Source organism: Sarcophilus harrisii, chromosome 5 (assembly GCF_902635505.1).
Source record: "Sarcophilus harrisii chromosome 5, mSarHar1.11, whole genome shotgun sequence".
Classification (NCBI taxonomy): Eukaryota; Metazoa; Chordata; class Mammalia; order Dasyuromorphia; family Dasyuridae; genus Sarcophilus; species Sarcophilus harrisii.
Window position 1 is genome coordinate 110,250,887 of NC_045430.1, and position 27,793 is coordinate 110,278,679.

A 27,793-nucleotide genomic window follows, 5' to 3' on the forward strand; every position below is an offset into this window, starting at 1 on the left:
CATATCTTATATTTCAATGAATATGGTCAATCAAACCTAATGGTAACCAGTGACATTATTTAAAGCCCTGTTTTCCCTGCAGTGGTTGTTCCTTGTCTACTCTTTCCCTTCTTGACCTCTTTGCCTACAAAATATCATATCCAGGACATATGTTCTTGAAATCATGTTTCCTTTCTTATAGAAAAAGAAATAGTCTGACATGAATCTTAAATTTGGAGACAGAGTTTTTTTGAAAGTATTTAAAGAAAGCCTTGCTTGAATTCTACAAATTAAAATTTTAAAGAGAAAATAAGTCCAGAGAAGGTAGGAGATACTGAAATTATGAAGACATATAAGGAGACAGTTCTGAAGAGAAAAATGGTAATAGGTTTTTATTGAGACTGACATGTATTTGGATGTATGGAGGAACTGGCAACTAAATGAGTTAGAAAAATGATAGAATGATTTATTTCCTTGTGTATCACGACTTTATAGTTTAATAGTGTAGCTCTACTTGTTTCTTAATAATTAAAAAAGACTTGCTGAGAAGATAAATATTGAAATTGTAGAAACCTTATCCGTATTACTGGAAATGAAACAAGATCTATCCTGTATTTAACTACTTCATTTAGGAAAAAAAAGATAAATGGACAGATATAAGGAGCAAGGAAAATAATAGATGATTGTTATAAAAGGTAAATAGTAAAAGACAGAAGAGTGTCATGATTATTAAGCACACAGTATGACATACTTGGCTTATTCTTTACACATTCCAATGATCTTTGGTCTTCCTGACTAAACTGTATACTACTTGAGGACAGATGACCTTTCCTTTATATACTGTATCTGTAACAAAGACCTAATATATTCAATGCTAAGCTTCTATCAGGCACACAATTAATGCTTTCTCAATTAGGGAATGAGTGAGCAAATAAATAAAGTGAATGTTTCTTGGAAATTATGGTTGAATTGTTATAGAGAAAAACCATTGTTTTAAAAATGGTATGGCGAAATAAAGTGAGGAGTACCCTGGGGGTACCTTCCTGGGAACCACATTCTTAGGACTATCCTAAGTGGAGCAGTTCCACCTTTCAGTTTCAGTCATTTTTCCCCGCAGAGGCAAAGATTTTATTATTATGCTGTTGACTGGTGGGCTAAATTCCAAGAGAAGTTAGGGAACAAATAATTCCCTTATAAAGTACTGCTCTAAGAGGTAGAAGGTGTATGGTTAGGTATTTCACTACTGTAAACCTTAATCATATTTTTAAAACACAAATATAGCACTTTTCAACACTATTTTCAGCACAGAGGTTCTATTATTTTTGTCCCTCCCACCCCCAAGGCCAAATGCATTGACTTTATAGAAGGGAGGAAAAGGAAGAAGTAGAGAAGACCAACTGTAAGTACCAAAAAGTGAATATGCTCAGAATCAAGCTAAAGTCGATTTCATTGCACTAAAATTTTCATTTCAATTCTATGCAAATTTATCCTAACATTAATGAATTGAAAAGTTATAAAGAAATGCATGACCATTCCCCGAGCTCTCAAAAGATAAATCTTAATTCCATACCTTGCATTGAATATTCCACCCCAATAAGGTGAGTCTCCCACCAAAATTATGGCTCCATTTATGTGTTCTCTACAGCAATCCTTTCGACTAGTGATTGACAGAGACTCGATAGCTTGCGTTGAACCCAAATCTGCTCTCCACCAGGGGTCAGTCTCTTGCAATGTTTGAATACAGTAGCCACTTCGAGAAGACCCATCCATAGGAAAACGAGAGGAAATGAAGATGCTGGACTGAGATGTTTGTAATCTTTTTATTTGTAGTAGATCTAAAATAATGACAAATATGGGCAGATGTTAAATCAGGTGAAAAGTGCAATCTGGGGGCAATTATACAAGACAGCTTAGTAGAGTAGAAAGATGGGCATCTATAGATTTGGAAGAATGGATTTCAGTTTCATTTTGACATTTATGTGTGATCTTGGGGAAGATCCTTCACCTCCACAGCCTTAATTTCCTCCTCTGACAAAAGAGAAAGTCATATTATTTGTAATTAAAAATATCATACTACCTCCATTCAAAACATATCTGTTCAACTGGTAGCCTAAAGGTCTCATCTCTTTAACCTTTATGGCTTTCAGAGACCTAAAAGTAGAAAGTCAATTCCAGGGCTCCAATCCTAGGGGAAGATTTTCAAACTTGACTTTGTCATCTGCCAAATTAACTATTCCTCTTAAATTTGTGTTATTTGAAAATGTGATTATGATTATTTTTTTTTCAAATAACTGATAAAAATAATGAACTGGAAAGGAATGAGATTGGCCCCCCTTAGACAATTCCCTCCAGATGAACATTGATCTTTTCATATAACTATTAAATCATCTATAATTATAATTGATTGTACTATACCCTAGATCAGATTTCAATTCTACTATGTTTCCTAAATACAAATGATATTTTTTTATATGATTCTATTAAAATGTTTAGTGTAATTTTGTGAACTTATAGAGATTAGATGTTTGATTTAAAAAGTTAAAGAGAATTACCAGGGGAGGAAATTCACTCTAAACCTGGCATTTCTCTGCCACCTATGAGTTTTGGAGAGTATCTAGGGCACTGAGAGATGAAATGATTTGCTTAGGGATGTAACTTATATATTATATGTATATTTATGTATATATAACATAGACATATATTGTATATACATATACATATATTCTTGGCTTTGTGGAGAATGACAAAGCATAACTTATTATTCACCTCCCAACATTTTATCATACTTCAATCCCCACATTGTACCAAAATATTGATCTAACTATATCATTTGATCCTTAATTACTGGCACTCTTTCTAAAAAGATGAAATTTAACAGGGGTGAATGAAAATCAATGAGCCTGTGAAGGAAGGTTAGTGTGTTAGACCTAAAAGTAAGGTCTCAGACTTGTCTTGGGCCTCTTCTCAGGACCTTTTCTGACCATCCTTTTTATCTCCCTCAGGAATCCTTTCCTGACAATGGGAACAGTCAGTGTTATGGAAGAACATGGATGACCTTCTGCAAATCATCCTCAAAAACTCTGAATGTTCCCCAAACTTTCAGAACTGAACTTCATATTTCATTTGGCATGTGTTATTGAGGAATCTATTTGAACTATTCTTGAACCTATTCTCTTTCAGCCTGTACCCCTTCTTGGTGTTCCATGTGATGCTTGTTTAATGTATAATTTGGGCTTTCACTTATTCCAAAGCTAACTATTTTGGATGGCAAAAGAGGTACCATATCCTCACATACCAGGGTTTAAAAGTAGTTGGAGTTGGTATTTCCCCTGCCTGATATGATTTGAGGGAAGCTCTTCGGCTTCAAAGTATTTTTCTGAGTGATCTACAGAAGAGCCATATAATATTACCATATTAGGGGTAAAAGGTAATTAGGTTATTCATCAGTGTTTTTTATACTCCCTGAAATCTTATAGGTACTTTAGAGCCATATTTATGGTTGGGAGGGTAATTACTGGAGAGGAAGAAAGGTAATGGCAAATTAAACGGCATCCTTATGTTTATATCCCCAAACTCAGAAAGACTCAGAAAGTAGCAATTCTGTGAGGAAGGAAAGTCTACATCTATCCTGACCCATGGAAGACAAAGGATTTCAATCACTTTAAAACTACTAGGAGATAGTAGGGACCTTGCTTTGGGAGATGAGTCTTGGAAGTCTACCTGGTATCCTTCTGTACCTCAAGTAGACAGAGCCTGTAGGACTTCTAATGACTGAACTGAAGGCTATTGAGTAGCCTGGGGATGGAAGTCAAGGCGTTGTCTAAAGATTAGTAACATTTTTCAGCAATGGGGATTAAGATCTGGACAGAGGTCAGGAGATTATAATTAAAAAGACTGAAGAATAAGGATAAAGTGCCAAGGTAGGGTAGAGAAAGATATTATAAACAAAGTTATACTGGTTGACAGTGATGGCAAGACAGTTCAGCATTCCAGTGACAGACTTTGAGGATTCACAGGAAGTAGGAAAAATCAATCTCTATACCTCTTTTCAAAGTAATCTTAAATGCAAAGTATCAAATATATGAAAATTCAAAGCTAGCCAAATATAATGATATAAAATTAAAAAACAAGTTCCTGGATCCTGGATTTATACGAATCATACTGTCAAGTATGAATTTTTCACAGAAGGAATTATAGATTATATTACTGAGATTCCTATCATGAGGAAAGAATACTCACCAGGTAAATTAGTGTCATCTCTTGCCTTGAGTGATGAAGGCTGAGATTGTGATGGAACACTAGGAGAGACAGCCTCTGATGTTTTTCCAAAGACTCTTACTTCACAGAAAGATAGAAATGTTCTTTTTGGGTTGACAATACTCACATACCTTCCTCTCATCATTCCACATCTGAAAAACTCTGTTTTCCCATAGCCCAAGGAACCAATGACTGCACATCTAAAGGCAAATAATATTTTAATTGGGAAAGAATCAAAGGTGCTGATTGAAAACATCTGCATAGAGGTCAGTAAAGAATGATTAATTCCTTGACCCACATTGTAGGAGGGATCCTCAGACCAACATTAAACAATGGTTTATGGTCTAGAAATACTAAGATACTTTCTCTATGACCCTGGAAAAGCAAATTATTCTCCCTCCAGTTTAGGTTATTCACCTTTAAATGTTGTTAGTAATAGCACTTGCCTACAAGGTTGTAAGGCTAAAAGAAGAAAAAATTAAAATGCATTGTAAACCCTAAAACATTATATGAATGTTAGTTTTTATTATAAAAAATGCACAATTCAGAGTGATGCTGTCCCAACATGGAACACTTGTTCCATGATGAACTAGCTATAGGAAGGAATTAGAAGTCCCTCCTAATAGTAACATATGAAAGAGGACAAAGTTTACTCTTTAAAAGGAGTTTCTTTCTCTTCCTAACTTCACTTGATGCTGAGTCTATCTATATATTATGCTCTGAGCCTTAATCCAATAACAGCATGTCTGAATTGAATATCAGTTGGTAACTATATCATCTTCAGGATTCCTAGGTTCATAATAGTCCATGTACTGTCCAGAGTTATCTGGAAACAGCTGCAGAAGAATAGTAGGAAATGGTGATTATAAAGTATTTTATTGTCTTTCTTGAGTGGATGCTGAGAGTGAAGCAATTTAGACTTAATCATGTTCTTTTTTGTCCTATGGATAATGACTCCATTCCAAAATGGGCATATACAAAGATTCAGTGGAATATTGCATATGCAGAAATAAGTAGGGTTTGCCAAACATGACAGCTTGAGAGCTGGTTGCACATTGAGTAATTCACCCAGATATCAAATAACTTTGCATATCTATCTCTTTGGCATCAAGGAGAGAGTTGGAGGGGAGCAGTAAGAATGTTCTCTTTATTGGATTCACTCAGAGATTGAGACTGCCCAAGTCCTTCCAAATGATTGGTGAATTGCACCAGCAACAAGAGGAGTATGGAACTTGTCCAACTGGAATCCTTTTTTTAATAAGGTTGTGCTATTAGCATCAAATTGTAATTAAAATGATAAATCCCTTCCTTGAAGTCAGAGATTTATTATTTTTTTTTATTCTTATATCATTTGTATTCAGCTCTGAGCCTGGTATATATTATACATGTATAAAATACCTTTGAATTGAAATGAAGTAGAAATTTTCCTGAACTTAGAGTTATAAAAAATAAGTTTGTTTCCTGGCCTGCCATTTAATACAATAAATTAGCTGTTGTAAAAAAAACTTTTTTTGTCATAAAAAAGTAACTTTTGGCAATTTATTGAACTTTTCTAGTTTGATCTCTACATCTTGCAAAAGAAGAACCTAGATAACTTCATTTACCTGGGCTACCTTTAAGTCTCTGGTACTAGGAACCCATGATCAGACATGACAGACATCCATATTTTTGGACATAACTGTCATCTTCCTCTATGTTTTTCTTTCTGCAGATTGAACATTCTTACTACTATTCATCATATTGCCATTAGTGGAATAAACTTAGACTTTTAAAATCCTGGCTTCCTGCTCTGAATTTTCTTCACTGTAGAGAGCTCTAACCATCCTTCCTTTGGGTGGTCAGACCACTTGGCTGTGGCCACAGACTTCTTCTTTGGGTCTTCCTAGCATTAGCTTGATATCACTTCTTTACCACTGGCTCTTTTCTAGTTCACGGGAAACCATTCTTACAAATATATTCCACTCCTATATCTTATCCTGACTGTGCTTGGGACAACTCTTTAACTGGACCTGCCTGCTATAGGGTATGGTTTCTGCACCTTACTGGATCCATATTACTGTCTGCTATAAGCTTAGGTTTTGAGGAGCATCCGTGGAAAGTCTAAATTATCTACCTCCCTCAATGGACCTCATTCTATCCACATCTGCTCCTTTGAAGTTATTCCTCAATGATTAGCATGTGCTCAAACCTTTCTAGTGATTTTGAAGCCTCAAATGCTAGTAGAAAAACCCAGTTTCTAATCTCCATCCGCTTCTTCCACTGTATTCTTTGGAGTTGAGATGGCTACTTCCTTCCATTGTCTCTTTCAGATTCTCTTAGCAACATCATTAATCCTTTCCTTTGAGGCCCATGCTATTCAAATTTCTTACTCAATATGTGTCTTCATAACTTTTATTTATAGATCTTCAGAACATTACCCTTCTTTAATTGATGAGGTCAGTACTCAGCTCATACTCATTATCTCTATTGCAAGTCCTGCCTTCATAATAGGGGCTATCAAAATCCATATTGATGATCCTTAAAATTCCCTAACCTTGCAGTTCAATAATCTAATATATTCTTATAACCTATTTCTCTACTTCCAATCAGCCCCACAGATAGGATCATACCCTTGATCCAACATAGTACATTCCTGTTATGGGGCAGAACTCTGAAACAAGGATTCTTACAAGATGCTAATTCAGAGGAATTGATAAGACAATGGTTATCTAGTTTAGCTTAGTGATTAATAGCTTTCTAGTTCGGTACATGTACTTAGTACTTAATATAGTTCTACAAGATTCAAACCTATAATAATGTAATTATAAGAGAGCCTATAAGTTGGGAGCCTCAACCAGATTCAGACAGAGCTAGAGAAGACAAAGGACTGGAGGCAGGAGCTCAAGCTCTTGGAGCCAAGGAGAGAGATTGATTCCATCTTCTGTCAGGCTCCTGGTGGCTCTCCTGGGGAACTGAGAGACAGATTCATTTATCGCATCTCACACCACCATGGTGGCAGGTTCTCCTCAGCTTCTCCACTGAAACTAAGACTCCAGGAAGCCCCAGGCAAGGAGACAAGACTTTAAAGGAGACAATAAAGAATTTGGACTTTAATACCTGGCTACTCTTGTGATTAACCTGCTGAAAGGAAGACTGCTCCAAAGACCTCCAGAAAACCAAACCAAGAACATTATACATTCTTATGTTCATGAACTTTGGAATTATTTTGCCTAATCAATATTTTATCATTCCATGATTTCCTAGATTTTATGATCCCTGCCTATTTTCTTTGTCCTCCTGACCTTCAATATTCCCAATCATTGGTTCTTTCACAGTCCAACAGCCCAACATTAGCTATGTTGTCTTCTTTTTCCTATCCCTACCCATTGATTAATCAGTTCAAATCTATATTGTCTTATCTAATCAAATCCCTTGCCCCATTTTACTACCAAAGATAATGCCTGACCAAAATCCAACCTTGAATTCCTTCTATCATATGCCTCCTTTGCCCTATTCACAGGTTGTTAAACAAAGTTGGAGAATGTAAGTTGACAAGGTTTACTACAAATTCATATCACATAAAAGCCACTGGACTTTTACTCTAGACAGGAATTCCTTTTTACTACCTTAAATCAAATTGTTATCCAACTCTACACAGAGCTGCCTAACAAACATTCTCTTTCTCATTCAAACCATTCATATTGTCTCCCATACCCCAACCAAAGATTCAGCTTAGTACCTTGCCTCATTCTTCACTGAAAAAATTGTGGCCATTTTAAAAAAGCTCCAATCTTCTCTGTTCTTTTGCAATTTATTTCCCTCACACAACTTGTCCCATTATTTGCTCCTTCATCTTTGAAAAGGTATGAGATCTTTTCTTTGTCAAAGATGAATCCTCCTATATACATTCTTTATTCTACCCTGATCCCCTCATACTCCATCAATGTCATTCTCCAGGATGGATTTCCTTTTACAATACAATGAAATCTATTCAGATTATAATAGTAAATGAATGTTCCATAAAAATGTAAGATGTTAGCAGTCAAATGCCAGGGTGATTGTCAATTTATATAAGAAAGTGGGAGAAGGGGAAACCTGTCTTCATTTGGAATTAATGAATCAATGAGCATGTAGAGCATTTCTTTAGGGGTTGGTTTTATTTAGATCTCAATTGAACTATTAGCTAAATATAGAGTTTTTCCTGTTTTTCTTGAATATGCTATTTCATTTTTAAAAAATGTCTTGAATATATGAAAGGACTTTTTTTTGGGCAGGAATTCATGGAACAATGAGTAAATACATATTCATATCATCAGTTTCACTACTTGGAAATTCTTGGAATGAATGGAAGATAATCAAGCAAAATTCTGACATAAGATTCTAAGGTATTATTTAGGAGAAATGGTTGTATAATTGAATTTTTTAAAAAACTAAATTTTAGCCAATTGTTGCTTATAATCAGAAAATCATATCTTGAGGGATCCAAAACATATATTTTACTATAACATCAGCTTTCAAATGTATTAGCTAATAGCTAATATTAGCTTTATGAAGTTAACATGAAATTTATAACATGCTTTATAAATATTATTTCATTTTTAAGAGATGAAGATTAGATTCATACTTGTCATTAAAAGTGCCACCATTGTGAGAAGAGTCCCCCACCAGGATGAATGCTCCATATAATTCTTCCATACAGCAATCTTTTCGGGGGGTGATTGCAACAGATTTCACAGTTTCTGATGATCCCAAATCTACCATCCACCAGGGATGGGACTCTCGTCGTGTATGGATGCAAGTGCCCTTTTCAAAGTCACTGAGTAGAGACCCATCTACAGCTCTTTCAGGAGATCCAGAGGGACTACACATGCTGGACTGGAAGGCAGGTTTCCCCTTTGAAAGCACTGGAGCTGGAATGATGAAATATTGAGAGGAGAAGTCCACCAATCCTCAGATACAAAGTGAAAGCACCATTTTATTACTAGGAAGAAGAGTTGTTACTTCTACCCAGGTACAAAAGAAATACTACTACTTTAAAGAAGAGGTATAGAACACACAGTCATCACCCACTGACACTGCTAATATATGCCATTCTCACTTTTATGAGTTCACAATGAATTTTCCTCCAGTAGTATACCTTCTCTTGTAAGAAGGAATGTGGAAAGGGAAAATCAAGTCTACATTATGATTTGCATTCACATTTCTCTATTTTACTTGGCTTGTGAAGATTTAATTTAAAGACCAAAAGTAATTTTCTGTTTCTTTAATCCTTATATTTGCATATTTTTAATTAGAAATTTATAGATGGTGTTTAATTGCAACTGCAAAATGGTGCAAGCAGTTGTGAGTCCTTTCTCCATGTTGTGAATGCTGGCTTTCAAAAACAGTTATTTAATTTTTCTGGTAATTGCAGTCTAAATAGAATGCCAACTACAAACTTTCGTGGGGTTAAATTCTTTAATTTAATGGGCTCATCCTGCAAATAAGCATTTTAATTCATTCTTTTGCTATACAGGAGGTGAATCTTGTCTAGAAACTTTAAGGGGAAAACAAGCCAGTTAATTCCAGCCAGTTATATTCATACAATTTTCTGTGTGACATTTTCAGAAACTAAAAAATATTGAAAATATATTTAATGATGCTTCAGCTATCTACTTATTAAAAATATAAAAGAGTTCTTAGGAGAATAGAAGAACTCCCTAAATACTTTATAACAGTGGTTCTTATTGTACTAATCCTCCACATCATACTTAACACAATTCCTATAGTTCTTTCTGAAAGATGACTTGCAATACAGAATGTGTTCATATTTAATGGATTGGAAATGAATGCTGAGAGGAATAGTTTAAGGAGATTAGAGAAAGGAGTAAACAAAAAAATAGAGAAGTAGCTGATTAAAAATTGGAAATATTTTTTAAAATAAAGGTTTGAGGAATAGCATTAGAAGAATAACACAAATTTTACAAAATCTTTTACTAATTTTGCTACCTAAACAATATCTAATTTGAGCAAAGAAAGTGAACAAAATATCATTGATGTACTGCGATAAAAAAAATATGCTCACCAAAGTTGTTCTCTGTGAGATCAAAATTATAGTAAGAACTATAAGAACCATGATTGGTTATCTGTTGATCATCACCAGAAGTAGGTGATAAGGTAGAAGGGAAATAATGGAACACATTGGTGTTGGAATTCCAAGCTTTTCCAAAGACTTTCAGATCACAAAATGACAAAATCTTTTCTCTTCCTGGTTTTATTATTGTCACATATCTTCCATTCATTTCTCCACAACTGAAAACCTGTTTTGTCCCAGCACCCAAGGAGGGAATAACTGCACATCTGAAGAGAAACAACATTATTATTAATGAGAATTTTGTGGTGATTGTATGTGAGCTGTGTAGGAGAAAAAGATGAGTTATTTATCCCTTGGTGTTATCATGACTACACTGCCCAATAGTTTGGTTCTATTTATTCCCTAATTATTAAAAAAGGCTTTCTGAAAACATGACCCTTTAAAATTCAAATGTAACATGTTTAGACCCATCTTTTTGGCTTTTAGGTCTGTTCATGGACTTTATGGTCCCTCGTAGATAAGGGAGAACAGACTGTAGCAACTAAGAAGGGAACATGCTGAAGATAATGGCAGAACTGACTTCACTGGATTAACATTTTCATTTTTCTGTGTGGAAAGTCATTCTTCAATCCATTATCGACCCATGAGTTTTTAAATAACAGGACTTAACTCAATACCTGGCATTCCACTTTCCACCGTGATGAGATGAGTCTCCCACCAAAATCAGGGTTCCTTTTATTTGTTCAGGGCAGCAGTCCTTTCGATTGGTGATTGACACAAATCCTAGGGTTTGTGTAGAACCCAAATCTATCATCCACCAAGGGTCATTCTCTTGGAGGGTTTGAACACAATAGCCACTTTGAATAGACCCATCCATAGGTTTTTGAGGAGATTGGGAAGGAAGGGAGGCACTGGACTGTGAGGTTGGTCTTTGTTCTGAAAGTAATGGACCTGAAGAGATGAGAAAAGTGAGAATAAATGTCTGAATCCATGTGACAAGTGCATTTGAGGAGACCATTTGTGTGCAGTATAGTTGGATATACTGGAAAGATTTGACTTTGAAATTTAGTTCAAGTCCAAATTATGACACATGTGTGTGAAATCTTGGACAAGACCTTTCATCACTGTGTAATTCCCTTTCCTTATCTACAAAATGAGGAGATTGGATCAAGTCTGAGTGCTCTGAGGATTTTTTAAACTCTATAACTCAGGTCCTATAACTCCTGGAACAAAAGGAGCAGTTGTAGCATGAATGTAGTATGTAGCACCACTTGCAGTCATAGTCAATATATGTTGCTCTTAACTTTATGATCTATTGCTATTTATTATTTCCATGCAGTACATGCCATTGATATGGCCCTTTTTCTATTGATATGTAGGAAAGAAGAAACACATCCATGTAGGAATTATTTTTGGTACCTCAGTTCTGCAAAGTATTTAGCTCTTAAAAACCTAGAGGTCAGTTTCTAGTTTGCTCTAGCCTAAAGGCAATATTTTCATCCTGAATTTAGTCATCTGCCATATTGACTATCCCTCCCACTTTTTGGTCATCTGCAAATATGGCTAACATGACTCTTTGTCTCTCTGTCTCTCTTTTTCTCTCTGTCTCTTTCTCTATCTCTGCCTCTTTCTCTCTCTGAAAATGTATACTCACACTGATGCATGTATATGTATTTCAGAATCATTGATAAAAAAAATTGAAATAAATAGGGATGAAGAGAGAAGCCCCATCTAGACAATTCATCAATAATCACTGCTATTTGCTTCTAGTTATTATATTATCAATGATTATAATTTATTGTCTGTTTACTCATTCTATCACAAATTTCACCTCTTTTCCACTTTCTAAAAAACCAAATGACTTTCTTTCATGTATCTGGATTGCATGTTTAGTCTAAGTCATAGTGAAGTAAAACAGATATTGAGAGAACATTTAATTTTTTTGGTTAAATGGAATCTGTTGAGAGAAAACTTCCTCCATTAATGTTTTTGGTACTAGTTTTCAACTTAATAACGAGGTATACTTGATCTTCACTTCATGAAGACTGATTCTTTATCTACTAAGCCAAATTACCTCTCAGTGTAGCAACACACATGAAAAAGTAGGCATAGTGTGTTTCTCATCCCCCAACTTTTTATCTCTACTCCAACCCTAACACTTTCCACTAAAAATATTCATCCAAGCCCAACATATAATGCTTTGTCATGGACATTCTTCCTAAGATGAAATTTAACAGGATTGGATGAAAACCTTGAGCCTTGGATTCAAATGATCAAGTTTCAGTTAAATTCTTAGAAATAGAAGGTTCTTGGAAGGAAGGCAATGAATTAGATACAGAAATAAAGTCTCAGCCTTGTATAAGGCCTGTTCTCAGTTCTTATTCTGACTGTCCCTTCTCTCCTGGGGCTCTGTTCCTAACAAGGGGAATAAGCAATGTGTTGTGAAAGCACACAGATGATCTGCAAATCACCCTCAGAGATTCTGGGTGTTCTCCAAACTTTCTTTCATAGTCCATTTTGCAAGTGTTATTGAGGATTCATCTTGAACCTTTTTGGTTTTAACTTGTACTTCTTACTGGGGTCTCTAGTTTTATATGATCGTTGCCTGATGTGTTATTTTGGCTTTCATTTATTTCTCTGAAAGCAATTATAGAGGTCAAAATAGACACTGCATCCTGAAATACATGTTTTTTTTTAGTAGTTAGAATTGTCATTATCCCTTCCTGACATGATTGAAGAGTGTCTTTAGGCCTCAAAATATTTTCCCGAGTTATATACAGAAAGGCCACGTAATGAATACAATGACCTTGATGGTAAATAAAATATCTAGCAATGTGTACTATTCACCACTACTTATTGAAATCTTTGAGGTACTTTTATATTTGAGACTATGGAGGATAAAGGAGTTGAAAAGAAAAATGAAAAGGAATCTTTTAAATATTCCCATACTCTGGAAGACTCATAGTGAAGTCTTAACTCTATGAAGAGGGGAAGTCTACATCTATCCTGACTCATCAAAGATGAAAGGATTTCAATCATTCTAACATAGACAGGTGATAGGAGGGATCTTGTTTGGGGTGATCCAGTCATGGAAATCTGACCACTATCTCAATAATCCTTTTGTATTTTAAGTAGACAGAAATTGTAGGACAGACAGAAATTGTAGACTTTTAGGGGCTAAAATAAAAACATATTGAATATCCTGAGGAATGGAGATCAACAAATCTCACTTTAAAGATTAATAACAAATTTTCATCAATGGGGAGGAGAAGCTGGGCAGCTCAGTAGCTTTTAATAGTTAAGAAGCCTGAAGACTAATGACAAATTGCCAATGATGGATGAAGAAAGGTATCAAAGAACAAAGCTGAACTGAATAACAGCTATGGCAATGCAGCATGATTCCAGTGGCAGGCTTCTGGGCTTCCCAGGGAGAAGAGTGAACATTTTATGGACCTCTTCTTAGAGTAATTTTAAAAAAATGCACAATATTAAATACTTAGAAGTTCAAAGCTAGCCAAATTTATTGATATATTAATTTCAAAACACCTTTAAAAACACACCCTGGATCCTAGATTAAAAACCCTGACTTTGTAGAAATCATAATCTCAATTATGAGTCTTTCTTGGAAAGAATTATAAATTATGTTACTGAAGTGACTGAAGTCATGAGGAAAGAATACTCACCAAGTGAGCTAGTGTCTTCACTATCTTTGGGTGATGAAGGCTGAGATTCAGGACTGACTGATGAAACATCAAGAGAGATTAATCCAGATGTTTTCCCAAAGACTCTTATTTCACAGAAAGACAGAAACGTTTCTCTTTTTGGGATGACCACACTCACATATCTTCCTCTCATCGTCCCACATCTGAAAAACTCTGTTTTTCCATGGCCAAGAAAACCAATAATGGCACATCTGTAGGCATAGCATATTTTAATTTTTAAAGACTCAAATGTGCTGATTAAAACATTTATATAAAGCTAAGCAGTTTTATTTTTTATTTTTTTTTATTTTTTAAAAAAAGAATTCAGTTTATTGTGCAATGATCATTTGTTTTTTCACTTTAAATATTTTTCTTTTTCCCTTCTACTTCCCAAAGATATTTCTAACATTGAGACCCTTGCCTCCTATTTTCAGTGCTCATATTTAACCAATGATTTTGCACAGACTGCACACCATGTTTAGAAAACATTCCATCCTCATTTTTAGCTGTTTAGAATCCTTAGCTTCCTATAAAACACAGCTTGGAGGCCACTCCTACATGAGACCTCTTTTTATTCACTCCAATGTTTAGGGTTCTCTACCTCCCCAAATTCTTCTTACTTTATATTTACTTATACTTATGCATATGTGCTGTATCCCTCCAACAAAATATAAACTCTTTAAAGCAAGGAATATTTCATTTTTGCACTTGGTGTCCTCAGCATCTGGCATAGTAATCTTTACCTCCTGGATGCTTAGTTAATTTTCACCAAATTGAATTAACTTAATATGTAGAACAATTTCCCACTAAACAATGATAGCTCACATTTACCTAAAATTTTCAGTTTTCTCTTTTTTTTAATTTTTAATTTTTTTTTATTTAATAGCCTTTTATTTACAGGATATATACATGGGTAACTTTACAGCATTAACAATTGCCAAACCTCTTGTTCCAATTTTTCACCTCTTACCCTCCCCTCCCCTAGATGGCAGGATGACCAGTAGATGTTAAATATATTAAAATATAAATTAGATACAGAATAAGTATACCTGACCAAAACGTTATTTTGCTGTACAAAAAGAATCAGACTCTGAAATATTGTACAATTAGCTTGTGAAGGAAATCAAAAATGCAGGTGGGATGGCCTATAGGGATTGGGAATTCAATGTAATGGTTTTTAGTCATCTCCCAGAGTTCTTTCTCTGGGCGTAGCTGGTTCAGTTCATTACTGCTCCATTAGAAATTATTTAGTTGATCTCGTTGCTGAGGATGGCCAGGTCCATCAGAACTGGTCATCATATAGTATTGTTGTTGAAGTATATAATGATCTCCTGGTCCTGCTCATTTCACTCAGCATCAGTTCGTGTAAGTCTCTCCAGGCCTTTCTGAAATTATCCTGTTGGTCATTTCTTACAGAACAGTAATATTCCATAATTTTCATATACCACAATTTATTCAGCCATTCTCCAACTGATGGACATCCAAGCTAAGCAGTTTTAAAAACAACAAGTAATGCTTATTGTATGGGTTTTCTTGAAATGGAAATTATTGTTTTATATTGAATCTTATCCTATAATATGCTGTGTAATGGCAATGCTATTTTTATTTTCTCATTTTTGTATTTAAGTTTAAAATTTTAAAAATTACCAAAAAAGAAAGAAAATATTTACATAGAGGTCATTCAAAGATGATTAATACTTTGTCTCACTTATTTTATAGGATGACTTCTCAGATCAACATTTAACTTGCTTTATACACTAATCTTGCCAAGATGACCTCACTGAAAGTTATCCCTGGGGCTGCAAATGACATCAGCTTTTACCTTGGAATACCTATATTAGGAATGATTATTTCCTCTTCTCCTTTATACTCACATTTAATTTCTGTATTATCTCTTGTTCATTCTTCCTCTTCTGTGACATGTCATAGGTTTAACTTTTTTATCTTTTTTTTCCCCCAAACTTAGCTCAGTGTCTTCATTCCTGAGCACATTACTGGCATGTAGTAGACACTTCAAGATGTCTATTTCTTAGAATATAATTGAGTCACAACATTTTGCTTTTATATGTTCTATGCCATTCAGCTCCTGGGTAGATAACTCAGAAATGGTTTTCTAACTAGTCTCTCCAACTCTGGAATTTGTCTTTCAGTTCATTGAAGGCACATTCCAAATTTGTTGGTATATTGAGTATAGCACTTTAAAAGCTTGGGATTTTAAATAGCTAAAATGGTATTCCATCCCCTCCACTATTCTTATGGTTAGCAATCCTTCCTAAGGCCTACTTGACTTTATTCTCCAGGATGTCTGGCTCTTGATTAGCAATCACACCATTGTGGTTATTGGTGATGTTAAGATCATTCTTGTAGAGTTCTTTGGTATATCTATTCCACCTCTTCTTAATCTCTTCTACTTCTGTTAGGGTCTTATGATTTTTGCCTTTTATTATTTCTAATTTTGCATTAAACGTTCCCCGATCTTTCTAATTTTCTTGAAGAAATCTCGTCTTGCCAATTCTATTTTTCTATTTTTTTGTATTGTTCATTTAAGAAAAAAATTTAAACTCTTCTTGCCAGTCTTTGGAATTCTGCATTCACTGGGCATATCTTCCCCTTTCCCCTGTTTCTCTCACTTTCCTTCATTCTTCAGTTATTTGTAAAGCCTCACCAAACAGTCATTTTTCTTTCTTATTTTTCTTTTTCTTTGGGGATCTATTTTTTATTATAACTTTTTATTGACAGAACATAGGCATGGGTAATTTTTACAACATTATCCCTTGCACTCACTTCTGTTCTGATTTTTCCCTTCTCTTCCTCCATCCCCTCCCCTAAATGGCAGGCAGTCTTATACATGTTAAGCATGTTAAAGTATGTCCTAGATATAATATATGTGTATAAATCTGTATAGTTCTCTTGTTGCACAAGAAAAATTGGATTCAGAAGGTAAAAATAACTTGGGAAGAAAAATAAAAATGCAAGTAGTCCACATTCATTTCCCAGTGTTCCTTCTCAGGGTGTAGCTGATTCTTTCCATCATTGATCAATTGGAGTTGAATTGGATCTTCTCTTTGTCGAAGATAACCACGTCCATCAGAAAACATCCTCATACAGTATTGTTGTTGAAATATATAATGATCTCCTAGTTCTGCTCATTTCACTTTCCATCAGTTCATGTAAGTCTCCCCAATCCTCTCTGTATTCATCCTACTGGTCATTTCTTACAGAACAATAATATTCCATAACATTCCTATATCACAATTTACTTAACCATTCTCCAATTGATGGGCATCCATTCGATTTCCAGTTTCTAGCCACTACAAAGAGGGCTACCACAAATATTTTGGCACGTGTGGGTCCCTTTCCCTTCTTTAATATCTCTTTGGGATATAAGCCCAGTAGTAACACTGCTGGATCAAAGGGTATGCACAGTTTGATAACTTTTTGGGCATAGTTTCAAACTACTCTCCAGAATGGATTCATTCACAACTCCACTAACAATGCATCAGTGTCCCCGTTTTCCCACATCCCCTCCAGTATTGGTCATTATCTTTTCCTGTCATTTTAGCCAATCTGACAGGTATGTGGTGGTATCTCAGAGTTGTCTTAATTTGCATTTCTCTGATCAATAATGATTTGGAACACTCTTTCATATGAGTAGAAATAGTTTCAATTTCATCATCCTAAAATTGTTTTTATCCTTTGACCATTTATCAATTGGAGAATGGCTTGATTTCTTATAAATTAGAGTCAATTCTCTATATATTTTGGAAATGAGGCCTTGATCAGAACCTTTAACTGTAAAAATGTTTGGGGATGTATTTTTTTGTTGCTGCCTTCTGTACAGTAATGCAAACCTCTGTCCATATTTCTTCAGGCTCTCTTCTAGATTGAATCCTATATATCTTCATCACTTCTACTTCACATTCATAAGAAATGTTATTTAGGTTACATCTATATTATCTGATGGTTTTCCTTACTTTTTTCAATTAAGTTTGAATTTTGTAATAAAAAATTCATTATCTGAGCCACGATGAGTTCTAGGTGTTATTTTAACTGACTGTATAGAATTTCTGAACCCTTCCTTGGCTACAACGTATAGAATCATTCTGACTTCTATATTGATGATGTAGAGTTTCCTTTTGGATTGTTGAAAATAACCACCAAGTTATTTTCACAAAATTCTATTAGTCTCTGCCTACTTCATTGTGTACTCCAAAGCCAAACTTGGAAGACCTAAGTTCAAATTTAGCTTTAGACACTACTCTATGACCCTGAAGAAGCCTAATGCTCTGTGCCTGAGCTTTCACTTCTGTAAAATGAGATGGAGGAAGAAATTGTAAACTTTGCCAAGAAAACCCCAAATGAGGTCATGAAGAGTTGGCCAAGTGTGACATTACTAAAAACAACAATATTCACTGGGTTCTCATTCTAGCCAGGAAATCCGTATGTACTTCCCTAATCAAATTGTTATGCAACTCGCCACAGAGGCAGTTCCAAAATATTTTCTTCCTCCCTCAAGTCACTCAGAACACCCTTCCCAAAAGGTCAGCTGAAGACCTTGTCTTATTCTGCAGTGAAAAAAAAAACAAACCTGTGGCTTTGTGCTAAATTGGAGCTCTTACTCCAATCACCTTATCTGTTCTTTCTCATCTCATTTTGCTTACATATCTTGTCCCATTTAAGTTTACCCTTTCTCACATAAATCCCTCTAAATACCCCCTTGGTTCTACCCTAACCCCTTCCCACCTCTCTGCCCCCAAACTACAATCCCCAGGATGGACTTTATGCTGCATCATCATTCAGTCTATTCAGAATATAATAGAAACGAATGCTTAAAGAAAATGAGGGAAATCAATAATGTCAAATGGCAGAATGATTATCAGTTCAGATAAAGTGTGAAGAGAGGAATTTTTTCTTCATTTGGAATTATTCTAATCAAATGGAATGTAACATTCTTTTATAGGCTGGGTACTATTTAGGTCCCAAGCTGGATGATTACACAAATTTAGAGTACTCCCTATTTTTCTTCAATGTGTTATCTCATTTAAAATGAATGGCATGATTACATGACAGCAAAAAAAATTAGGGGTTGCAACACTTAGAACAATTATGAAGTTCATATCTATGACATGAATTTCACTGCTCTGATTTCACTGAATTTGTACAACTTAGTCAAGAATATTGAAATATTGAGATATTGAGGGACTGAATGGGAAAGGGCTGTATGCTTAAGTTATCAAGTAAATATTCTCAGTTCTTGCCTATTATTGTTTATAGTCAGAATATTACATATAATGGGAATTAAAATACATATTTTGCTACAATATCAAGTTTTAATTAAATTACCTAATATTTTTATTCACTTTGTAAAATGAATATAAAGTTTGTAAAGTGTTTTAGAAATATTATCTCATTTTTTATATTCAAAAGATAATACCTGTCATTGAAAGTGCCACCATTGTGAGGAGAATCCCCCACCAGAATTAATGCTCCATTTAATTCTTCCATACAACAATCTTTTCGGGGGGTAATTGCCACAGACTTCACAGTTTCTTGCAGACCCAAATCTACCATCCACCAGGGATTAGACTCTCGTTGTGTATGAATACAGGTGCCTTTTTCAAAATCACTGAGCAGAGACCCATCTACAGCTCTTTCAGGAGACCCAGAAGCACTGGAGATACTGGACTGGAAGGCAGGTTTTCCCTCTGATAGCACTGGAGCTGAAATGATGAGATATTTGAGTATATAATTTAATTAACCCTCAGAAGCAGAAGCTCTATTACTAAAATGAAAAGTTAGTTTTCCCCTCAATCAGGGGATCCAAAAAGTATTACTACTGTAAGAAGTGATATTGAACACTTAGTCTTTATCCATTGACATTATCCAGTGTCATTCTCACTTTTATGAGTTTACAATATAACCCAATAACATTCTACATGAATAAACTTCTCTTTTCTATGCAGGAATGAGGAAAGGAAATATCAAGCCTAGATGATGACTTGCAAAGCATTCAAATTTATCTGTTTTTACTTGGTTTATAGAGATGTTACATAGATCAAAGGCAATTTTCTGCTTCTTAAATCCTGATATTTACATGTTTCAATCACATGCAATAAGAAGATTGAAATAATGTTCAAGGTGAACTGAAAGATGGTGTAAGTAATTGTGAATTTTGCCTCCATATCACATCTGGTGATTTTCACAAGCCTTATGTAACTTTCCCGGCAACTGCAGTTTAAATACCATGGCAATCTCAAAATTTTCTTTGGTAAATACTTTAAACCAAGGGACTATTCTGCAAATGATCATTTTAGCTCATTCTTTTGCTATAAAGAAGCTGGATCCAATTTAGAAACTTTAAGGGAAAAATAAGTCAATTAAAACATAAAACATTCCAGGTGATATTTTCAAGAACTAAAAATACTGAAAATATATTCAAATACCTACTAATAATATATATTCAAACACTTATTAAAAATATAAAAGAATCCATAAGAGAATAGAAGAACTCACTAAATGTCTTATGATTATGATGGTGATTCTTATTGTGCTAATTCTCCTTCCCATACTTAACATAATCCCTAATGCTCACTTTAAAAAGGAACTTGGAATACAGGATGCCTTCATATTTTGTGAATTGGGTATGAATGCTGAGAGAAACAGTTAAGGGGATTAGAGGAAGGTGTAAACACAAAAACAGAGAAGCAGCTAAGAATTGGAAATATTTTTGAAAGTAAAAAAAGTTTGAGGGAGTAGCATCAGAAGAAGAGCACAAATTTCACAAAATCTTTTAGGAATTGTGCTGTCTAAACAATGTCTAATATGAGCAAAGAAAATGACCAAAATATCATTGAGGTACTGTCAAGAAAAAAATGCTCACCAAAGGTGTTCTCGGTGAGATCAAAATTATAGAAAGAATCATGATCCGAAGTAGATGATAAGGTAGAAGAGAAATCATTGAACACATTGTCTGAATTCCGGGCTTTTCCAAAGACTTTCACATCACAAAATGACAAAACCTTTTCTCTCCCTGGTTTTGTGATAGTCACGTATCTTCCATTCATTTCTCCACAACTGAAAACATGTTTTATCCCAAGACCCAGGGAAGGAATGACTGCACATCTGGGAAAAAAAAACCCAATGTTGTTATTAATGAGAATTATGTGATGATTGTATATGAGCTATGCAGGAGGAAAAGAAAATATGGATTATTTATTCCTTGGTATTATCATAACTCTACTGCCCAATAGTTTATTTCCTAATGATCTAAAAAAGCTTCCTGAAAATATGTCCTCTTAAAACTCAAATATAGCATGGTTAGACACAAATTTTTGACTTTGAGGTACTACTTCAGTAAAAAAAAAATAATTCGTTGATTTTAGAGTCCCTAAAGGAAGAGAAATAAAGAGTAGATAAGGGAAGCACAGAATGTGGCAACCAAGAAGGAAACATGCTAAAGATGATGGCAGAATTGCCTTCACTGGACTAACATTTTCATTTTTGTGTGTGTAAATTTATCTTCAGAAAAGTCATATTTGGAAAGTGCTTCTTCAATCCATTATCAACCCATGAGTTTTTAAATAACAGAGCTTAGGTCAATACCTGGCATTCCACTTTCCACCATGATGAGATGAGTCTCCCACCAAAATCAGGGTTCCTTTTATTTGTTCAGGGCAGCAATCTTTTCGATTGGTGATTGACACAAATCCTAGGGTTTGTGTTGAACCCAAATCTATCATCCACCAAGGATCATTCTCTTGGAGAGTTTGAACACAATAGTCATTTTGAATAGACCCATCCATAGGTTTTTGAGGAGACTGGGAAGGAATGGAGGCACTGGACTGTGAGGTTGGTCTTTGTTCTGAAAGTAATGGACCTGAAGAGATGAGAAAAGTGAGAATAAATGTCTGAATCCATGTGACAAGCGCATCCTAGGGTACCAATGTAATGAAAAGATTTCTGGTTTTGAATTTAGAAATCCTAGGTTCAAATTCAAATTATGACACATACTATGTGTGAAACCTTGGACAAAACCTTTTATCACTCTATGCACTTCCCTTTTCTCATGCATAAAATAAGAAGATTGGATTGATTCTAGATTCTTTGAGGACATTTAAAGCTCTGTATCTCAGATCCCATGAGTTCATGTTGAAGAGTTACTCCTGTGATAAAAGGAAAATTCTAAAATGGGTCCATCTTCAGTAATTATAATTGTAGGCAGTGTATGTCACTCAACTTTATGATCTATTACTACCTATAATAATCACAAACTATGTAGTTTATACCATTGACCTGCTTCTTCTCTATAGATTTGTAGAAAAGAACATATACATCTATGCACAAATTGCTTTAAGGGTCTCAATTTAGTACTTTTGGAGACTTAGAGATCAACTTCTAGTTTCCAGTGCTCCAGTTCTAGGGGAAGATTTTTAATCTTGTTTTAGTTATCTGCATATTGATTTTATTTCTTTCTCCCAACTTTTGTCATCTACAAATCTGAACAAGGTCACTTCTATGTATATATACATGCATACTTAAGTATGCATGTATATATACATATTTAAAACAGACATTAAAAAATGAGCAGAAAAGGTTTAAGAGAGGCTAGCCTAAGCTAGACAATCTTTCGAGAAGAATTTTTATTCATTAAGCATCATTATTTGTAGATAGTTATCAAATAATTAAAATTTGTAATTTAATGTTTGTTTATTTACCTATCTCACCTGTCCCTCATTTTCTAAACAACCAAAAAGCCTTCCTTCATGTATCTACACCATATGATTAGTCTATGTCAGAATGAAGAATTGGTTAAAGAACTCTGTGGAGAGAAAACGTCCCTCACTAATAGGTTGGTATTTCTCTGCAACTTAAGAATTCTGGAGTTTCCTGCAAGTGATTTGCCAGGAGCCCCCAGCCAATAAAGGTCAGACTTGAACCCAGTAATCCTTGGCTTTGTGAAGATTTGCTCTCTGTCCAATAGCCCAATTGCCTCCCAGTGTAGCAGACACAAATGGCAAAGTAGACCTAACTTGTTCTCACCGCTCAACTTTTATCTCTGGGTCAATTCCAAAACTCTCTACTAAAATGTTCATCCAAGTCCCACAGAGAATCCTTTATTATAGGCTACTCTTGCTACAAATATGAAATTTAATAGGAATGGATGAAAATTAGTGAGTCTTGGGTTCAAATGATCAAATTCTAATTAAATGCTGGGGGAAAAGGAAGGTTCAAGTGCTGGATATAGAAGCAAATTCTCGGGCCTGTCTGGGGCTTCTTCTTAGGTTCTCTTTGCTTCTTATCCCTCCCAGGGCTCTGCTCCTGACAATGGGAACAGTCAAAGTCTTGTGGAAGCACATGGATGCTCTTCTGCAAACTACCCTCAGAGAGTATAGATGTTGCCCCAAACTTTTTTGAGTTTAATTTATAATCCATTTTGCATGTGTTACTGAGAAATATTTTTGAACTCTTCTTGAATATTTTGGTTTCAGCTTGTGGAGTTCCTAGCTTCACATGATCTTTGCCTGATGATTCTTTTGGTTTTCACATATTCCAAAGCAAGCAATTTTAGATGCCAAAAGAGATGCCATGATTTCAAATGCTGTTTTTTTCAGTAGTTAGAATTGGAATTAATTCTTTCTGACGTGATTTCTGACATGATGAATATATATTTTCCTGAGTGATGTACAGAACAATCATAGAAGAGGTACAAAGACCTATGATGGCAATAGAATATCCATCAGTGTATTTAATGCTTCTGAAATCTTATAGGTACTTAATCTTATAGGTACTTAGGGCTATTTTTTATGGTTAGGACTAATTCCTGGAGAAAATATAAATGCATGACTGGAGATGAAAGAACAAATTTAAAGACATCCTTGTATATATCCCCAGCATCAGAAAGACTGGTAGTGATCTGTTGACATTGTGAGGAGACCCATATCCATCCTGACTTGTGACAGAGGAAAGGAATTTAGTCATCCTGATATAATTAGCTACTAGTAGGGTCTTTGCTGTGGAAGAGTGATCTCAACCACAATTTTGCCCATGAAGTATCCCTATATTATAGGACTTTTAATGGCTGAACTGAAGACATACTGAATACTTTGGGGGATAAAGGTCAAAGAACCTCACTTTAAAGATTAGAAACTTTTTTTTCCAGCAATGGGGAGTAGTATCTCAGTAGAATTCAGTAAATTGTAATTAAGAAGACTGAAGAGTAAGGTGAAGTGACAATGAAGAAGGTATAATGATATTAAAGGGCAATACTATAGTGACAGATAGCTATGACAATGGAATTCAAAATTCCAATGGCAGATTTCTGGGTTTTACATGGAATATGAGTAGGCTGGACAATCTGTGAACCTCTTCACAGAGTAATGTTTTAAAGTGCATCATTTGAAAGACATAGACATTTAAACCTAGCCAAATATAATGTTATACAAGTTTCAAAATACCTTAAGAACTTTGACTTTATATGAGTTACAATCTCAACTATTAATTTTTCATAGAAAAAACTATAGATTATGTTATGGAAGTCTTTACTATGAGGAAAGATGCTCACCAGTTAGGACAGTGTCATCATTAGCCTTGGGTAATGAAGTGACAGGAGGAATGACAGGTAGGTCATCATGAGAGATGAAATCTGATGTTTTCCCAAAGACTCTTACTTCACAGAAAGATAGAAATATTTCTCTCTTTGGGCTGATCACACTCACATATCTTCCTCTCATTGTTCCACATCTGAAAAACTCTGTTTTTCCACGGCTCAAGGAACCAATGACTGCACATCTGAAAGCAAATCATATTTTACATGTCAAGAATTAAAAGTCCAAATTTAAAAGAGCTACAAAGAGTTTGGCAGAAGTGATTAATCCCTAGATTTATTTATTTTCAGATATGTTCAGAGATCAACATTAAACTGTTTTACAGATTGGTAATAATAAAAAGTCTTATCAAGAAGGACATCACAAAAAGTTGTACCTAGAGATGTAAATGACAGCAACATCCATCATCTTTTTGGAATACCCATATTAGGGCAAAATAATTTCTTCTTTCCCTTTATATTCACAATTAACTTCCTTACTATTTGTGTTGTTAATCATTAAATCTTGTATATTCTTCCTCTTCTATGACATGTATTAGGGTTGTTTTTTTTTTTTTTTTAACTTTTCTTGGATACCTAGCACTGAACAAATTACTGGCCTACATAGTACATGCTTCAATGGGACTGTTGATTGGAATATAATTAAAGTAAAATTTTATTTCATATATCACATAAAATTTTACTTTAATTATATTTTATATATATAACACTATTATATATATATAACACTATCCCACATTACCTCTTAAGTGGATCATAATAAATGCTCTTTCACCTAACCAATCACTCATTTTTAGGCTCTGGTTCTTTCAGTTCACCCAAGGCCACTTAGCAGGCACTTCCTTTCTCAAAAACACAGTTATTAGCAAATATTTTCCTAACTGTGATTACATAGTGACAATGAGACTCCCAGCCATAGCTTTTCTTCCTAACATTACACTTCTGTACATAATGGTGAGTACTTTTTGTTTCCAACATCTAGTCTTCACCTGTTTAGTTATATACTAGCATATCTTTCTATTTATATGCAAGAATCTGTTCCCATTTTATTTTCAAGAGATGAAACTTAGCTTCATACTTGGAATTGAAAATGCCACCATTTTCAGGCAATTCCCCAACTAAAATAAATGCTCCATATAATTCTTCTGTACAACAATCTTTTCGAGGGGTGATTGCCACAGATTTCACAGTTTCTGTTGAACCCAAATCCACCATCCACCATGGATTAATATCTTTGTTTGTTTGAATACAATTGCCTTCATCAAAATCACTTAGGAGAGACCCATCTACAGCTCTTTCAGGAGATCCAAAGGGATTGGAGATGCTGGACTGGAAGGTAGGTTTCCCTTTTGATAACACTGGAGCTGAAAGATAACATATGAGGGAAAAAGTCAATCAACCATCAGATGCAAATTGCACAAAATGAAGAATTCTCCCCAAATCCAGGGACAAAAAAATGACTACCACTATAAAGAAGTGATATAGAACACTTAACCATCATTCATTGACATTGCTCTTATATGTCATTCTCATTTGAGTTCACAATCTATTCCAATGAAATGTCCTATACTAGCACATTTTCCTCTTTTAAACAGAAATGTGGAAAGATCCATGATAGCATTCAAAGTTCTCTACTTGTACCCAAAGTATAGATCAAAGGGAATTTTCTTCATCCTTCAACCTGATAATATACATTTAATGAGCTCACACATTTAGAAGCTCATAATGATGGTGAATTGCAAAATGGTAAGGCAATTATGGCTCTTTCTCCATGTTGTATATTCTGACCTTCATATACATTTATTTAATTTTCCTGGTAATTGCTGTTTAAGTGCCACAATCATAGATGCTTTTTTGGTGATAAATTCTTTAAATGAATGGACACATTCTCAAGTGAACATTTATTTCATTCTTTTACTAAAAAAGAACATAGATTCATTTTAGAAACATTAAGGGGAAAAAGAGTCAATTAATTCTAGCTAATTCTACATAAAACACTTCAGGTGAAATTAAATGTAACTTAAAATATTGAAAACATACTGAGAGATGTTTAAAATATTTAGTTATTAAAATATAAAAGATTCCATAGGAGAGAACAACTTAATAAATATTTTATGGTTCTGATGGTGGATCTTTTTGTGTTAATCTCCATCAACATAGTTATCACAATCCCTAGAGTTCTTTCTGAAAGCTAATTTGCAACAAAAAATGAATTCCTATTTTGTGAGCTGGATATGAATGTTGATAAGAGTAGGAATAGAAATTAGAGGAAGAAGAAATAAGCAAAAAATAGAATGTGGTGAGAAGGATGAGTGAAATTGGGATTAGTTTTAAAAGGAAGAAAGTTTGAGGGAGTAGAATTAGAAGAGAGGCACATTTCATAAAACTTTAAAAAATTCTTCTACCTTAATATCTGATTTGAGGAATAAAAGTCAGAAAAATGTGGTGAAAAATGTACTCACCAAAATTATTCTCTGTGAGATCAAAATTATAGTAAGAACCATGATCAGTTATATGTTGGTCATCACCAGAAGTAGGTGATAAAGTAGAAGAGGAATCATGGAAAACATTGTTTTTTGAATTTGAGGATTTTCCAAAAACTTTCAGATCACAAAATGATAAAACCTTTTCTCTCCCTGGTTTTGTGATTGTCACATATCTTCCATTCATTTCTCCACAATTGAAAAGTTCTTTTATCCCAAGACCCAAGGAAGGAATGATTGCACATCTGGAAGGAAACAATGTTGTTATTTACAAGAGTATTGGGGTGATTTTACTTTGTGCAGGAAGAAAAGTAAAGATGAATTATTTATCCCTTTATGTTATCTTGACTCTACTGTCTAATATTTAAGCTCCATTTATTCCCTATTCATTAAACTAAAACTTAATACCAAGTTTGTTTTGTACTCAAATATACCACTTTTGTCCTTTAGGCCTTAGGTTAGCAAAAAGTAAATGCTTTGACTTTATGTTCCCAAAGATATGTAAAGGAGGGGAATTAATGTTTGGAGAAGAGGAGAAGCACAGACTGTGGCTACCTCTAAGAAGTTAACATGTTGAAGATTATGCTAGAATCAACTTCATTTGAAATTGTAATCTGTGATTATGATGGAATAAAATTGTTCTGTAAGAAATGATAAACAAGATGCTCTCAGAAAAATTTGGAAAGTCTTCCTTGAACTCAAGCAAAGTGAAATGCAT

General features: G+C 34.5%; 2 protein-coding genes and 1 long non-coding RNA gene across 3 annotated transcripts; 1 reads left to right on the top strand and 2 right to left on the bottom strand.

The window, feature by feature from the left end:
* Positions 1 to 1,194: 1,194 nt before the first annotated feature.
* LOC116419265 (fucolectin-6-like) lies at positions 1,195 to 9,217 on the bottom strand. Its single transcript, XM_031938333.1, has 3 exons — positions 8,840 to 9,217; positions 4,219 to 4,436; positions 1,195 to 1,814 (listed from the first exon to the last, which is right to left on the bottom strand). Exons 1-3 carry the CDS (start codon positions 9,082 to 9,084, stop codon positions 1,426 to 1,428), a joined length of 852 nt encoding a protein of 283 aa, XP_031794193.1. The 5' UTR covers positions 9,085 to 9,217; the 3' UTR covers positions 1,195 to 1,425.
* Positions 1,712 to 5,694, top strand: LOC116419268. Its single transcript, XR_004229526.1, has 3 exons — positions 1,712 to 1,786; positions 2,982 to 4,502; positions 5,349 to 5,694. It is a non-coding gene; the product is annotated as an uncharacterized LOC116419268 (long non-coding RNA).
* Positions 9,218 to 10,193: 976 nt separating the features above from the next.
* On the bottom strand, positions 10,194 to 27,538 carry LOC116419264. Its single transcript, XM_031938332.1, has 9 exons — positions 27,055 to 27,538; positions 25,671 to 25,956; positions 24,551 to 24,777; positions 21,592 to 21,865; positions 20,870 to 21,111; positions 19,424 to 19,709; positions 13,972 to 14,201; positions 10,966 to 11,239; positions 10,194 to 10,554 (listed from the first exon to the last, which is right to left on the bottom strand). Exons 1-9 carry the CDS (start codon positions 27,260 to 27,262, stop codon positions 10,245 to 10,247), a joined length of 2,337 nt encoding a protein of 778 aa, XP_031794192.1. The 5' UTR covers positions 27,263 to 27,538; the 3' UTR covers positions 10,194 to 10,244.
* Positions 27,539 to 27,793: the final 255 nt, after the last annotated feature.